Source organism: Helicoverpa armigera, chromosome 12 (assembly GCF_030705265.1).
Source record: "Helicoverpa armigera isolate CAAS_96S chromosome 12, ASM3070526v1, whole genome shotgun sequence".
Lineage (NCBI taxonomy): Eukaryota > Metazoa > Arthropoda > Insecta > Lepidoptera > Noctuidae > Helicoverpa > Helicoverpa armigera.
Genome location: NC_087131.1, coordinates 11,986,026 through 12,001,201, shown reverse-complemented (window position 1 = coordinate 12,001,201; position 15,176 = coordinate 11,986,026). Strand labels below are relative to the sequence as shown.

The following is a 15,176-nucleotide window of genomic DNA, read 5'->3' as shown; positions in this document are numbered from 1 at the left end:
AAGAGTTATTGTAAGAAAGTCCCACGCGTTTTATTAGAGTTTTTACCATCCATACTTTACCTGATTATTATCTATCAACGTTGATTTTTCTATGACCTCATTCGGAGAAAGACGACTCATTAAATAGAAATGCGTCGATGAATCAGACATAACTACATGTTAATCATTATAGGTATGTATGTATCATAAGTCATTCAATTTTATAGATAAGTTATTTGTAGTTGCTGAAAGCTCAAAGCTGCAGTCTCTACTTGCAGTACCTATTTTACGTTACGCTTTACTAAGTTACTTTTTGTCTTAGTGCAAGAGGTAGTCATTTGACAATACTAGTGTAAGTAAGTGAGACACTACAACCACCCGTATGTATAAATTAATGCGGAAATGTCAGCTTAGAAAATATATTAGACGTCAAGTAAAGCAAGAGAATTTGAGAGCCAAAAACAAGAACAATCGATCGACGCAACAATAAGTTCAATACTATTGAACATTCTAACAGTTCACATAGAAATATCTCACGTGTATTTAAAGTTAAAATCGGCTCTTAGTTTAGTGAACAATGAGCGTTAACCAATAGTCTTCACACGGGTGCAATATTCGATAGCTGAGGTATGGGTCCGTGAGAAATGCGATTGGGAAAATTTTAAAACGTTCAATTTTATTTGCGTATAGTGCAATAGTTGCAAGTCCGGTGTTTTGTGTTGTATTTCGTCATGTAGGAAAGATTTAACTTTAGTGCGATGGTTGCTACTTCACGGTGTAAGTCACGACTGCCAAGAATCGGTTACTCGGTTACTAGAAATGCTGGAATACTGCCATGACTTGATTTTGTCTTCCACCTTTCTAGAGCTCATGTTGACCGAAACGTTGCTCTATACTCGTAGTTTAGGAACGTCCATATCTCAAATTTCAATACTAGGAAGAATTTTGTACCAACATGTATTTGGTAGAAAACTGCAATAGCCATGTTACCGAAGGAGGAACCAAATATCCAAAATTTCTTGAGGAATATATTTTTTTTCTTTTGGTAACAATTTATAAACAATTCATTTACTGAAACTTTAAAGCAGAAATGCACTAGCTAGAGAGCCTCTTATTAGAAGTGTAGACGAAATTCTGAAAGATGCAAGTAGCACAATCCTAAATATGTTTTCCTCATAAGTTTGCGGGTCATTCCCCCCGTGGGATCGACCATTAAAACATGCTTACAAACATACAACAAAACGGAACGGAAACGACATTGGCATAGTATTAGCGAACACTTACATAAGTATAATTGGTCAGATATTTGCACAAACGTAAGAAAGATCCGAATGTGTGTCGCTGCTCGATTCATGTAACGATGATAGTGGATATCTAATCGATTTTATGATGATGTTTGTTTTACTCGACTAGGTAGGGGAGGAGATGGAATTTTAATTAATTTGAAATGTATTGATAATTAAATATGAGGCAATGTTTTCGATTCCGGTGTGAGATTAATTTCCTGCAGTAATTCTTATTAATGAATCAACTTTACGAACTTCGTGGAAAACGTCGTACCCACCTTCATACCTTGTCTAGGTGGAAATGACCTAGGTTCTTTAAATATTCTTCTAAAGAATCTTGAGGATCTTTTCTGGTATTTGCATATCTTATACCACACATTGTTTCCTATAATGAGCAAGACATAATGAAGTTGTAACTAGTTAGCTTGTAAGCAATTAGTCAAGCCGTGAAAGCTGTCGAAGAGGGCGAGAGGTTACCTGGTTCGCAGTAATGGGTTAACCACCTTTGTCGTAATCAGCTGGGTGCAGGGTTAATGGTTAAAGATCATAACTTTAACCTCGCGCTAGAATATTAGTTACTAGCTATATAACTTAATTTGATTGGCTATGTTAAAAGCCTAACAGTCTTCGATATCCTAATCTCTACGGAATATTGTTATGTCCAATGAGGAATAAAAGCTGCTTTGATTCACTGGCATACAAAGATTTCGTTTCGTTTGATTTTGCCTGGATTATTTGTTATACAAACGTACTATACTTAATACAAAACAGGATTTTCCCGTTTTTTAGCAAAAGTCGACAACCATTATGTTTGCACTTTTACTAGTTATGTTATGCACATAAAATTTCACTAATAACCTAGACTAAAACCGCTTAACAATTTGGTACAGCTAAGTAAAATAATCGCGGCAGTTAAACTAATATGTAATCGGTGTTGTCATAAAACAATAGTATAGTCACGTACAGTTCCGTAATAAGCTGTGTTCCATCCGTTTATTGTCAAAAACGGTGTCTTGCACACCGTACGTTGGATCATAATTTAGGCTATATCCTAGAAACCGTAGAGAATATTGCAAAAGATAACTTTGAGTTGGGTAAACCCCGAGAAGATATTTCTTGCGGATACCAGAGATTAGTAAAAAAGTTTTGCTCGTTCGTGGCGGTTATTTGCTTTTTTGTTCTACCTAGCTGAGGCTGAAACGTGTGTGTATTTTAATGTAATTAGCCATTTTGGCATTGTTACAATTCCTATGTCCGTTTTTGTATATTTTGTCTACATTTCCTTACTGCTGAGAATCTAGACCATATGTGACCATACAATGGTTGATTAGCTTACAATAGCTAATTCTGCCATCATTAGACACATCATCCTCCGAGCCTTTTTCCCAAACTATGTTGGGGTCGGCTTCCAGTCTAACCGGATGTAGCTGAGTACTAGTGCTTTACAAGGAGCGACTGCCCTGCCTGACCTCCTCAACCCAGTTACCCGGGCAACCCAATACCCCTTGGTTAGACTGGTGTCAGACTTACTGGCTTCTGACTACCCGTAACGACTGCCAAGGATGTTCTATGACAGCCGGGACCTACAGTTTAATGTGCCATCCGAAACACAGTCATTGGTGTCTAAGATATACTTAGAAAGTACATACAAACTTAGAAAAGTTGCATTGGTACTTGCCTGACCTGGAATCGAACCCGCGCCCTCATACTCGAGAGGTTGGTTCTTTGCCCACTAGGCCACCACGACTTTTTTTTCATCATTAGACACGTTGGTGTAAAAAGCAGATAGGGGAAATATGCAAAAGCTCCTTAACTTAAATATATTTAATTAAATCTTCTTACACCTAAGTCCCTATCAAATCTTTGTAAATTACAACCATTGCAAAAAATCCGCATAAAAAAACTAGGTAAACCTCAAAGTAGGTAGCTCATTACTCAAACATAGATTTGTGTGCCAATCTACGCAAAAGGCATTAAAAAATTAACACTCAAAATTATAAACAGCGAAAGCATCTTTGGGTATTTCATCACCGCCCCTAATTGCTGACCAGTTACCATCGGTCAGACAAAATCTTGCTAGACACTGCGTCGCCATCAAACTCGTAACATGTTGAACAAATGAGGTTTGTGACGAGGTGACCGCTTCTGACCTTGGCTCGTGACATGGAGAAAGGAAGAGTTCAGTACCACTTACCTAATGATTTTTAACTCTAGTAGCATATACGCTAAAAAAATGTTTCTCAATGTATGAAGAGCACTTGAAGCTTTTACATTCGGATTACGAGACTGAAGGTTAATGTTGCTAATATGAATGTTTTAAAATCTATTTTTAGGTGTTGTGTGTAATCTGATTCTTTAAGTAGAAAAACCACTTTTTAAATAGTCTTCAAAAAAAGGTTACTCAGACGGTTCTATACGTATTTAATAACAATGTTGCTAGGTTGTATTTTTGCTCAAAGTATTTCAAACAATTTGCTTGTTCATACTCACTATAGAAGGCGACTAGATTACATTTATTCGATTAACTCTGTTAAATACATAGGTACGTCAATCGAGAAAACGCCTCACAGCGTAAAAGTATCTATGCTGGAGTACAAAACTGGTTGTATCACAGTTAATACATCAGAACACGTTTCTTTAATCGAGCTTAACATAACGTTAACTCAAATGCTCTAGTTAGATACGACGGCATTTGCATACTTCTTATAACATGCGTATCTACGTTTCTACAAAATGCTCTCTGCTTTAGATGTGGGCAGAACAATTACAATTTACTACAACAATAAGAAAGACTATCAACAACTGAATTAGTTAACGAAGAGCATACGAAGACTAATGAAGTCAGTCATGTACTTATCCTCTTTCATTTCGAAGGGAACAATAACTTAAATCTAATTAAAAACTTAATGGTCTGTCCTTAAACTTCACATTCTGCCGACCTCGACCCTCAAGCCCTCGTCGTATTACAACTAATCCATTAGCTCGGTGACGAAAGCTGATTTATGCTTTTAGAACAGCGGAAATCTTCTGAATATTCAATGATGCGTCCAAAATAAGTTATATTATTCAAGCACTTGTATTAAAATATTATAAACTTAACAGGTCAAAGCATTTAAAGTAACGTACAATTATTCTGTAATACTTTAAAGATAATATTCAATTCTTTTGAAGACGTAACACAAGAGATTACATAGATAAGTAAAATGCTAATCATTAACAACGTAACGTAACTTGACAGTGCAAATTGTTCACACGCTTGAAATCATTTTCAAAGTGAAAAATAAGCTATAGAATTAATCATTTAAAGACTTAAGCCAGTCACTAGAAGTAATGACCCGATTACATAGGTAGACGCAGTATAAGAAATGGAATACACCAGACATTGACAAGCTAATATATCGAATTCCAATCTTACATAAGAAACTAATAGAGATAAAAATAATATTCGGAAAGTTCAATCATGACATGATGCTCATTTGTTTGTTATAGCACTTAATAATACAAATCGTAAGGTAAATGTCAATGAACACTGGGTTAATCTTATGAATTAGCATTTGAAAATGGCGGTGCCTAGTGTAGACAATAATTACTCGTGGGAAGAATACGTTTGATTTGCGGAATGTAATGTGCTTTCAACGATAGTTGAATTAGCATAAGATACAAGTATAGATAAGTAATGTGTTTATTTGTACCGTGGCTGCGCCTGCGAGATTGTGTCATTTCTTGTGCTCAGATAAACTGTGATTTGCGTATCATGGTCACTTGTTTCTTTAGTATGGAGACTTTCAATCTGCTACAAACTTTGACAGATAATGTTGCAGAGGTAGTTAAGTAACAAAGAAAAGTGGTTAAACAATAGGTACTCGGTTACAATTGCTGACAATAATCCTCCATTCTCGTAAAAGCATCGTATGCATGTCAAGAGGTACAAACAAGAAAGCTTTTAACTGCCATCGAGTGATGTGTTAACAGGAAATCTCCTAGTTTTACGATGAATATTTCATCCAGTGTAATAAAAGGCGAAATGGAATATTTCAGGAAACGATAGGTAAGTAAATGATCTAGATTTATATCAATTGTAAATATGTATTGTTTCTTTAGTATGGCTTATCTTGGTTTGATTTATAAAGGAACAAAGATTTTCTTTTGATCCTACAGATGAATTTCATCGAAGAGACCATTCGTCGAAACGTTTAGGACTTTACTGACAGCTCGTCTGTCAAAATACTTACATTATCAAGTCTTTAGTTGTCATCAATCATATTTATATTCACAAACATCAAGAAAGACAGACAGCATGTTAGTGTGTATCAGACATTCTTTCTCCGTAACTTTTACACGGCACTTACGCAAGCGGCCGGCATTTTTATTGATACGCACTTAAAATTACGAAAAAGCTTGTTTGTTGGACTTATTAAGGTTGATCTATTATACGTAGCTATTTTGAGACTTCCCGTTTTGCCGGTCATTCACTGGCTATGGTAATAAGATGAAGCTAATATCACTCAATGTTATATGCAGTTAAAAGCTGCACCATACAATTTCTTAATTTCTATAAATTATAGCAGTTTGATTAAAATTATATAATTGCTGTTTTCCTATCAATCGAATTTCCTTTGATTACTCCTTACTTAACTGTGAGGTTTGATCATTATCAAATGTCTTTGGTCCCTATGTAAACATGTAAGATTTTTAGTATCTCATCAAAATCGCTTGTAGGTATATTCTACTACCTCACCTTTCATGTGAACTCTATTAAGAGCATAACACTTGTTCGTCCCTTCTTAATGAGCAGGCGTAAAATCCGCCGGTTCAGTATCGTAACATACAACCAGTTTACATTAGATAAAGCATCCAATACGGACGTCAGAATGTAGGTCGAATAGCCAGCCTAACTCGAATGAGGCTGCTAGCTGTTGGGCCTGCCTTAGGAGCCATACTACCTACGTGTTGCATTACCTATCTGTAACAGCCCTATTACTTTCTTTATTAAACTCTTTGAAATCATTCGATGGTAGTCTATTTTCTAGACAGTTTACTTGCTAATTAAAAAAAAATCTTTATTGTTACCTACTTCTTCGTCTTCTTTTGTTGTTGACTATAAATTGATGTTTAAAGAATAGTGTATTCCGATTACATTATTTTCAAGGCTTTTGGGTTTACCACAAGCTAAAGACGTATTGGTAACTTATTTCTCACAAGTGCGTGAACGAATATCACAGTTGACAAAATGTCGAAACTTTGAAACGGATTTTCCCTTAAGTTAGGTGCAACGATGACTAATGCACTATACATACAGTCATGGACACATAATTAAAGACACTGTTGGAATCTTAAATTGCTGCCGCATTTCATCTGTATTTCTTTTTTCTGATTGCTACTGGAACTTTATTTTCTTTTTAAAAATATTTAAGAGGGCATTGTGAAATATTAAAATTAAAGACTATCTTCAGTGATCCTTCGCGACAAGTTTTTTTTCGCTTTATCCGAATCTCGAGCGGTATGAACCATAACGTGGCCTGGCCATATAATTAAAGACACTCCATTTGCTCAGAGGAAGAAATGCAAATTATTAATATTATTGATGGTACTTTTCTATAACAACATTCCCTACACTGTAACTAAGCATACTAATGAGTACTAATATTTGGTTTATTTCCTTTTACCTCAATGACAGCACGACATCCCTAAGCGTGCAAGCGGTCAGTTTGGTTTTAAGTCGCTACGGGAATTTTCTTCCATGCTTCATAAAATCTGTGTAAAATTGATCAATGTTTCATGTATGACTTATCGCCATTGTGTTTTCTGGCCGATCACCAGTTTTTTTTCTATTAAATTTGCGATGGGCCAAACCAAAACCGTCATAAGTTGCTCGATCAAAGAGTCCTTTTTACTACTCTTACAGTGTTTTTCAGAACTTTTCTTATTTGGAAAGCGCTAAGGACCGGTAAATTATGCTTAGCATATAACAAAATGCTATTTCTAAAATATTAAAGTACTTGAATTTGCCTATTTTTAATAATATCTTTCTAAAAGATCACCACACCAAGTAGTGGAGAGAAGCCCCACACTATTACTTTTTCGCCTCCTATGTTTGAGAACTTTCTTAGTGTATTTTGGTTCCATCTCATGTTTTGGAGGCGACTAATTTCGATACATTATTTTAGAATTATTCGTATCCCTTTGTTTAATGAGAAAAAATACATTTTGAACACTTGTTAACTGCACCTTTCACATTTGATAGAAATAGCCAACTACAGTATGGACACGCGGTGCTTTTCCAAAGTAACATCTTCCGATACCCATGCCTTACAGCTTTTCCCGACCCGGTTGTAGTCTAAAAGTTCTGCAGACACAATTGTCGTCCTTTTAGCATCAGATGACTCCCAAAAAAACCAGTACCGAATCATGTAAATGGTTCACTATTTGCCTATAGCACCGCCTTAAAGTCTGTTTGCGGACAAGTTTTCCTTGGGGTCGGTTTTGAGTTGTTCTCAAACCATGCCTTTTTTAGTGCCATTGATAAGAAATCTTTAATAATAAATTTATTACCGTGTCCTTACTATAGATCAAGTGGTATGAATAAATCCGTATGTCAAAATATAATATTAAAAAGCCTAAAACATTTTACTTACCAGAATTTTTGTTCTAGTCTTATTGATAGGACTAAAATGAAAATTTTTAATGAAATAAACCTAAATTATTACCTAATTCGAATTTTCATAAGTATTTTACTCACTTCTAAAACAAAGTATGGCAACTATTTGTATCTTTTTTTTTTTTTTCTTAACTGGGCTTTAACTGTCTTTAATTAGCTGACCAGCCAAGTATCAGCTACAAAAGTTAGTGTTCATTTCCCATAGAGCCTTATATCTAAAGTATTAAAGAAAGAAAATATTTTTTGTCCTTAATTTAAAGAACACAATGTAATATTTGTTTTAATAATTATTACACTACAGTTTATACCGTGCTTAAGCTCATGTCAGTACCATAACTATTTATTTCACTTCGAGTCGGGGGGTGTCTTTAATTATGTGTCCATGACTGTACATGCATGTACATGAACAATGTACATGAATGTAGGATGCCTGGTGACCATGAATAAGACAATACCTTTTACTGTGAGCTTTATTTTTATACTTTTTATTGTTCATTGCAGTAAAATATTCCACATTTAATGATCCAACATTCTAATATTGAGTAACTTCAAGACTTCTAGAAGGATATCTGGACATTCAAGGATAATGATTACGATCTGCTTTCTCTTTTGTTTCATTTCAGACGTAAATGCGTTCAAGGAGTTTCCTGGTTAGCTGAGGAATAGAAAGGCAGGTCTGTTCTGGCTTCTTCCCAGCAAAGACACATGCGAAGTTGTGAATGGTGGGCTGCCGTTTGTAAATTGTGATGGTCAAAAAGTACTGTTTTGACTTTGAGTTTGCTTAGCAGCCCTAAGCCCTACAAAAGTGTCGTAAGATCTTCAACGGACGTCGTAGGGCAGTAAAAGTTACGTATCCATTGTCGGCGTAGACATAAAATTTAAATTTATTATCTCCACCCGTATAATTATTTGCTAGGCTATACCATTGCGAAGTTACCACATGCTCAGTCGTTGATTAGATACATAATTTAATACATAGGAAGGTTAGAGGTGCATTGCGAAATGTTGATCTTTTATACTGGTTTTAGGCATTCTAATGTGAATGTTCCCGCAAATTGCTTAACGTTGACATCTAAATGCGAATTAATATACAAATAAATATTAATTGTTTGCTTGCAAATGCCGAGGTTATGGCTGAGTGCTGACGAAAAGTGTCAAAGTCAACAAATAGTGAATGTTCTCCAAACACAGATAATTACGAAAGTCGACAATTAGCATGTAAAGCTCATCACATTGCTTTACGTGATGTTTATGTGTTATTGCAACGATTATACATGTAGCAATTATTTTGGAAGAAGAGTCATCAGGTGACAATTTAATAAGCAAGGGTATGATCTAACAACCAATTCATTTTATTATCTTAGTGATCTTAGAACAAATAAGTAAATGACGTACGCGGTTATGTGGGTTGTATGAAATTCTCCATACCAAGTCCCTTCAGACATACTTAGTTTTCGTTTTTGTTTATATTTTTTTTCTTCGTCCTTTGCACTAAGCCAGATTCGGTTGGACTGTATCTCTTATTTCAACTCCTGAAACCTATCCACCCAGATAATATGAAGTCATATGTGTTTGCAATATTCTCGAATGCAATAATGCTGGGTTTAAATCAAAGTTTTACACCTTGTGAGCCGAACATTGTTTACTAATTTTACTTGCGTAAGCTTTGTAATTTTAATTCTTTAAAAATATACGCGCACGGTAAGAATATGTTCGAAGAGATTATTCATTACAAAATTCGATTAAGTTAATAAAGAATTACGATCCCGATTCCCGTGGTAAATATATTCATTGCTGAACTACATAGATACCTAATACCTATATTTTTTTATGATTAACCTTTAATTTACTTTTGGAAATTTTAAAAGTACCTATTAAGCACATACTTTAATGCAAAATGAATTAGAGCATCAGCAGTCATTTGTAAAGATGCATTATTTGATAATGTTACTATTGTACCTAATAGATCGCAATTACAGCTCGAAATCATTAGTCGTCATAAAGGCCCGCAATTCAAGTTACAATTTATTAATTCAAGGTAATTATTACATAGTCTTTTTTGTGACTTTAAGTATAAAATGTAACTTACCACATCGCTGAATGGCGTGATGAGGTTGCTGATGTTGAAGGCTAGTGCTTCGGTCACCAGCAGCAGATGTACCACGACCAGCCACATGGTGGCACCATCACGCACCACTAATCACCACACAACACTATCACCACACCTCAATATATTCAATTTTCAAATCTACGCCTCCATTTTAATTTTGAGCTAACATCAAATTGATAATATTAAAATAAATTTAATAATTCCATATTTTAAAAAATCCTGTCACGTGTGCAAAATTTTTTGGCATAGTTATTTTTTTTTAATTTTATTTTCGTACGCGTCTGGACGCGTGCGGAGTTTGGCGGGAAAATGTGGACGCATGCGCGGCGGCGCGCCGCGCGCCTCATATTGCACAATAGACTAGCGTGAGGCCGACCTTAGAACTTGTCCCCTAGAAGGCTCCGTGGAGGATATCGCAAGGAGTTACTAATGTGGAGCGTTGGAGACGGGGTAGCAACCTTCTTCGGCAGCTTCTAGTACAATCTATAGAAAGCTGGTTGACATTTTCATGCAACTAGATCTTTGTTTAAATTAAAATGATGAAAGCACACGCTACTGACTAATCAAAACCAATACGCTGAAACTCTTTTGAGAAAACCACCAATGAATATCCTGTACCTATATATTATAGAAATGTACTCGAGGACAACCCTTAGGTTTTGCTGCACTATTGCTGTGGGAAAACACTATCATCGTTATTTCCAGTATAGTATAAGAAACGAATTTATTGTCATTCATAATCTATTAAACAATATCATGATTGTATATATTGAAGTGAATTGAGGAAAACCTTTAAATTATAGGAGTTAGATAGCAATCCGGCTGTTGTGTTGTGTTTGACAAATAATGACGTGGTTTAAACTGGTTTTAAAAAAAGTTTAGCGTTATAGACATCTTAAATTGATTTTACATTGATAGATATTCTAGTTCCTAAAAAAGGTACCAAGTATCTATTTTATACTTACCTTCACACTTGCTCGTACCTAAAAAACTGAAAAATACGAACCTATCTAGTATCAGTATGGCTACGTAGCAGTTTTATTAGACAGGGGATTCTATCTCAAACTGCTAGAATCTAGCACACTTCCCGAGCCTACCCTAATTTTTATACTTACAATACCTAATTAATTAGACAAACAAAGTAAACGTAAAAAATAATAAAAGTTGTTAATCATTATATAACAACGGATATGATAGGCTTGCCGTTCACACGGCTTTTAAAAATGTCTGCCAATGAAATTCGCGGACCAGCGAGAATAGAGGACGGAAACTTAAATTGTAACTAAAACGATGTGAATAATACTCCTCATTACTTTTGTCAATGTTTCATTAACGACATGTTAAGCCAAGTAAAATAATAATTGTATTTAATTTCTTTAATGAGAAGTAAAAGTGGCCTCTTTTATAAAAAAAACTTTTTTATATTTTTGACACATAAAACCTCTTTCGATGGTTTTAAAGCAAGATGGTTTTTAAGTATTTTTGTAGTCATTATTAGTTACAACAATCTAGTTGGCTGGCAATTAGGTAGCAGTCTTAACTGGTAATGGTTACCAGTTATTATTTTTATGTTTTAATTTATTTTATAAACACATAGCATTTTATACAAGTACCTAGGTGCAAAAAACTGTTTACTACACACTATTTATAAGTAGCAGAAAGTCCTCAAACGCATCTGTCTCTCCGTTTGTCAAATTTTCATACGTTTTTCACGAACCGTCAGAGTGACGATGTTTCAGGAAAATATGTAAACCAGCGTGAAGCGGGCAGAACTGCAGAACTGCCATTATCCATTATACGCAATACACCATTACTAACTATGTCGTATGATTAGGTGTAAACTAGCTGAGTTAACACTGGCCGCAAAAACCTGTTCGAAATACAAACATAATAATGGATTACTCGAGCCTTAAGCTAACCAGCCAGCCTGTAATTCTACACTTGAGCACTCATGTCTATGGTTTCTATTTAAAAGAGGTCCACCGGAAAAAGGATAGAGCCTTCCGTATTTGTCGAACGTAGGTAATCGTTGAGCCTACCTGGCCTACGTCTACAGAGACTTGTATTTTTGTTACTACGGTTTTTTTGGTTTCAGTAAAAAAAAATACTGGTCCAGTATGATTATTATATACCTAGATTTGAAATGCACAATAAACGTCTACATGCTACTGCAAAAAAAGTTATACTTTTAATTTAAAAGTAACACTAACCCGTATTCACTTAACTGCGTCTGTTTATCTTTATTTAGTCATACGAATGGCTAATAAAGAAGAATCGTATAGTAGAATATGTACCTGCCCAATAATTATAAGATGATATAAGAGTAAAGGCGTACCCAAACCGGACATACGCACATTGTAGCATTTCGTAATGTTTCTGTGAGTCCAATTTATTGGCTAAATTAACATTTATAAATCATTAGAGATTATGAAAGTTTAACTTAGCCATTCAAGACTTGGCCATGAAACTTAAATCCTTTTTCGTACTCCGTTTATAATTTTGGCAGCTCGTGGAAATTTCCAATGACCATAGACACCAAGCCGTGACCTCTTTAGTTCGGCTAAATTTTAATTGGCTGTCCTATCATTGGTAAATCCTATATTGCGTAGGAATATATGTTAACTGGTATCTTAGAGGTAGACTTTGGGTTTTACTGTGTCTCTATTTTGCAATTAAAAGGCACACAACTCTGTTCACGAATATGTTTTACCCTGTATCTACATGTAGGTATCTAAGTATTCCAAATAGTCTATTGGTAGATCCAAAGACTAATGGGTAGATCCGATTAAAGGGGTTAGGTACCTTCGATCCTGAGTCCTAGATTCCGATCGTGCGCAGTCCTACTACGAAACATCTACATAGAATTCATAAGTAGGTATCAATAGTAATAGTACAGGTTAAAACTGATTAATTTAATTGAAATCGCTAATTTATTGAACTACTGGTTCAATTAAATTATTTCAGTGTCACATTGCCGAAGGACGGCAGGAAGGGAAACAGTACCTATGTAACACGGGAACAGGTTCGTACAGGTTCGCCGCCGCCGCCATCAAGGTTACCTTATCGCACCACGCGAAACAAGTTGCCAGCTCGCTTTACGCATGACGGCTCCGTGTAGCATCTGCCTATCTCTCTCTCATTGATGTATAACGTATCTTGTCGCACTCTTCTACGCCCGCATCAAGGCCGGCGGCGGCCGCTCGGTCTGCGCCACCGCCGCCGCCGGGCCGCGAGCGCAAGTTTAGTCGAGTAACCGAGAGAGTCACGAACGGTACAGACGCTAGTCTGTTGCTTATTTCCGTTTAATTTTGTATTTGTCCATAATTATTTCTTTTGTTATAAAGTAACACCTAAATTGGTCACAGTTTTGTAATTAAGTGCTTTTAATACGAAAATACAGTGTTAACTATATTTACAATCAACAATTAGTTTTATTTACTCACGCTAAAAATGGCTGCCCAACGTCTGGCCGAACGTAATTAGGTACTTAGGATTTGTGTTGGACCTAGATGAACCTAGAAGTGAAGTGTACCGTTGTAGGTATTAGGCTTTATTTCGCGAAAGTGCGTGCCGAATTCTCACTCTAGTGTTTTATATTACCTAGGATACCTAACGCCTAAGACTGTTGCTGTTCGTAAGACTTTATTTAGTATTAGTGCTGAGTTTAGGTCTTGTAAACTGTGTAAATACATTTGTGTGGACCTAATAAGTGTTTTTAAATTCTTATAACTTTTTAACGTTAGTTTATTGTTGACTGTAAGTTATTATAAGTATAGTTTAGGACATTAAAGACATTGTTTTGTGTATAGACTATTGACTGTGTTTCGTATTATAACTGTGACCTGTGTTTTGTGACATTTACGTGACTCTTATTGACGAGTGAGCATATCGGTAGTTCGGTTGGTGTCTTGTGTGGTAGCCGTTTTGTTCAACCCGTGTTGGTTGTGCGGTACCACATCGACGGAGCCCGCGGTTGGGTTGCTGTCGAGATACCGAGCTGGAGCGCTGCGGCTGCGCTGCATTGTGACTGCGCGCACCTTAGACCTCGCGCTGCCACCGCTGCCGTAAAGGGAAGTAAACCTTTTGTTTGTGCCTTCTTATTACCGTCGGACTCAGGACTATTTAGTGTTGTAATTGTGTTTGGACATTATTTTTATTATTGTGGACTTATAGTTTTTTGTCACAATAATTACTTTTATGGACACGTTGTAGTAGTGCGTTTTGTTAAAGACTTTTGATTATTATGTTTTATTGACTTTTGAACATTATTTATTCATTGTGTGTACTATAGTCGGACCGTGATAGTGCATTTTAGACTATATTATATCGTGTTGCGTGTAAGCTTAATTTCGTAAAAATGGTGCTAACGAGATCTCGCGCGAATAGTCCCGGACAGCGTTCTGACTCGGCGCCTGCTGGCGCTGACGCTGCTCAGAGTGGCCATGTGACGCCATCTGCGACTCAACAGCCTGTGTCACCCTCGGTGCATGAGGCACCCACACAGCTGTTCTCGCCGTCGTCTACGTCTACAATCACCATGACGGATTTTCATCTACAACAGTTGATAGCTGCGCTGCGAGTTCCGACCCCGCCCGCTACTGCAAACGCTATGGGAGTTCACAACAACAATGCTAACTTTGCTAAATGCACTGCTCGTTTCGACGGAGCTCAGAACTCCGACGTTGTTGCCTTCATTGACGCAATTGAAATCTATAAAGAATGTGTCTCCATCGAGGACAATATTGCGTTACGAGGCCTTCCCATGTTACTCACCGGGTTGGCTGGCACATGGTGGCAGGGCGTCAAGCATTCTGTGACGTCCTGGACAGAAGCAGTTAATATCTTACGTCAGACATTTGGTCCCCGTCTTCCGCCTCATAGGATTTATAGAGAATTGTTCCGAGTGGAACAAATGAGTGAGAAGACAGACGTATTCGTCTGCAAAGCAAGAGCCCTGATAGCTCAGCTGCCAGCTAATACGCTTCCAGAGAACCCTGTCCAATTGGACATGGTCTATGGCCTACTGCATCGGCGAATAAGAGAGAAGGTCTCCAGGCAATCTTTCTCCTCTTTTTCAGAATTACTAGAAAAAGCGCGCGCAGTAGAGGATCTCCTGGAGGAGGGCCATAAGACCACCACTCAA

At 36.5% G+C, this 15,176-nt stretch overlaps 1 protein-coding gene across 1 annotated transcript in view; it reads right to left on the bottom strand.

Moving 5' to 3' along the window:
- LOC110382116 (phospholipase B1, membrane-associated) overlaps positions 1-10,421 on the bottom strand; it is a 28,090-nt gene extending 17,669 nt beyond the window's left edge. The window contains exon 1 of the mRNA XM_049838749.2: positions 10,013-10,421. Coding sequence (XP_049694706.2) covers positions 10,013-10,099 — 87 coding nt within the window. The 5' untranslated portion in view covers positions 10,100-10,421. The remainder of the gene's footprint in view (positions 1-10,012) is intronic.
- Between the last annotated feature and the right edge of the window lie 4,755 nt (positions 10,422-15,176).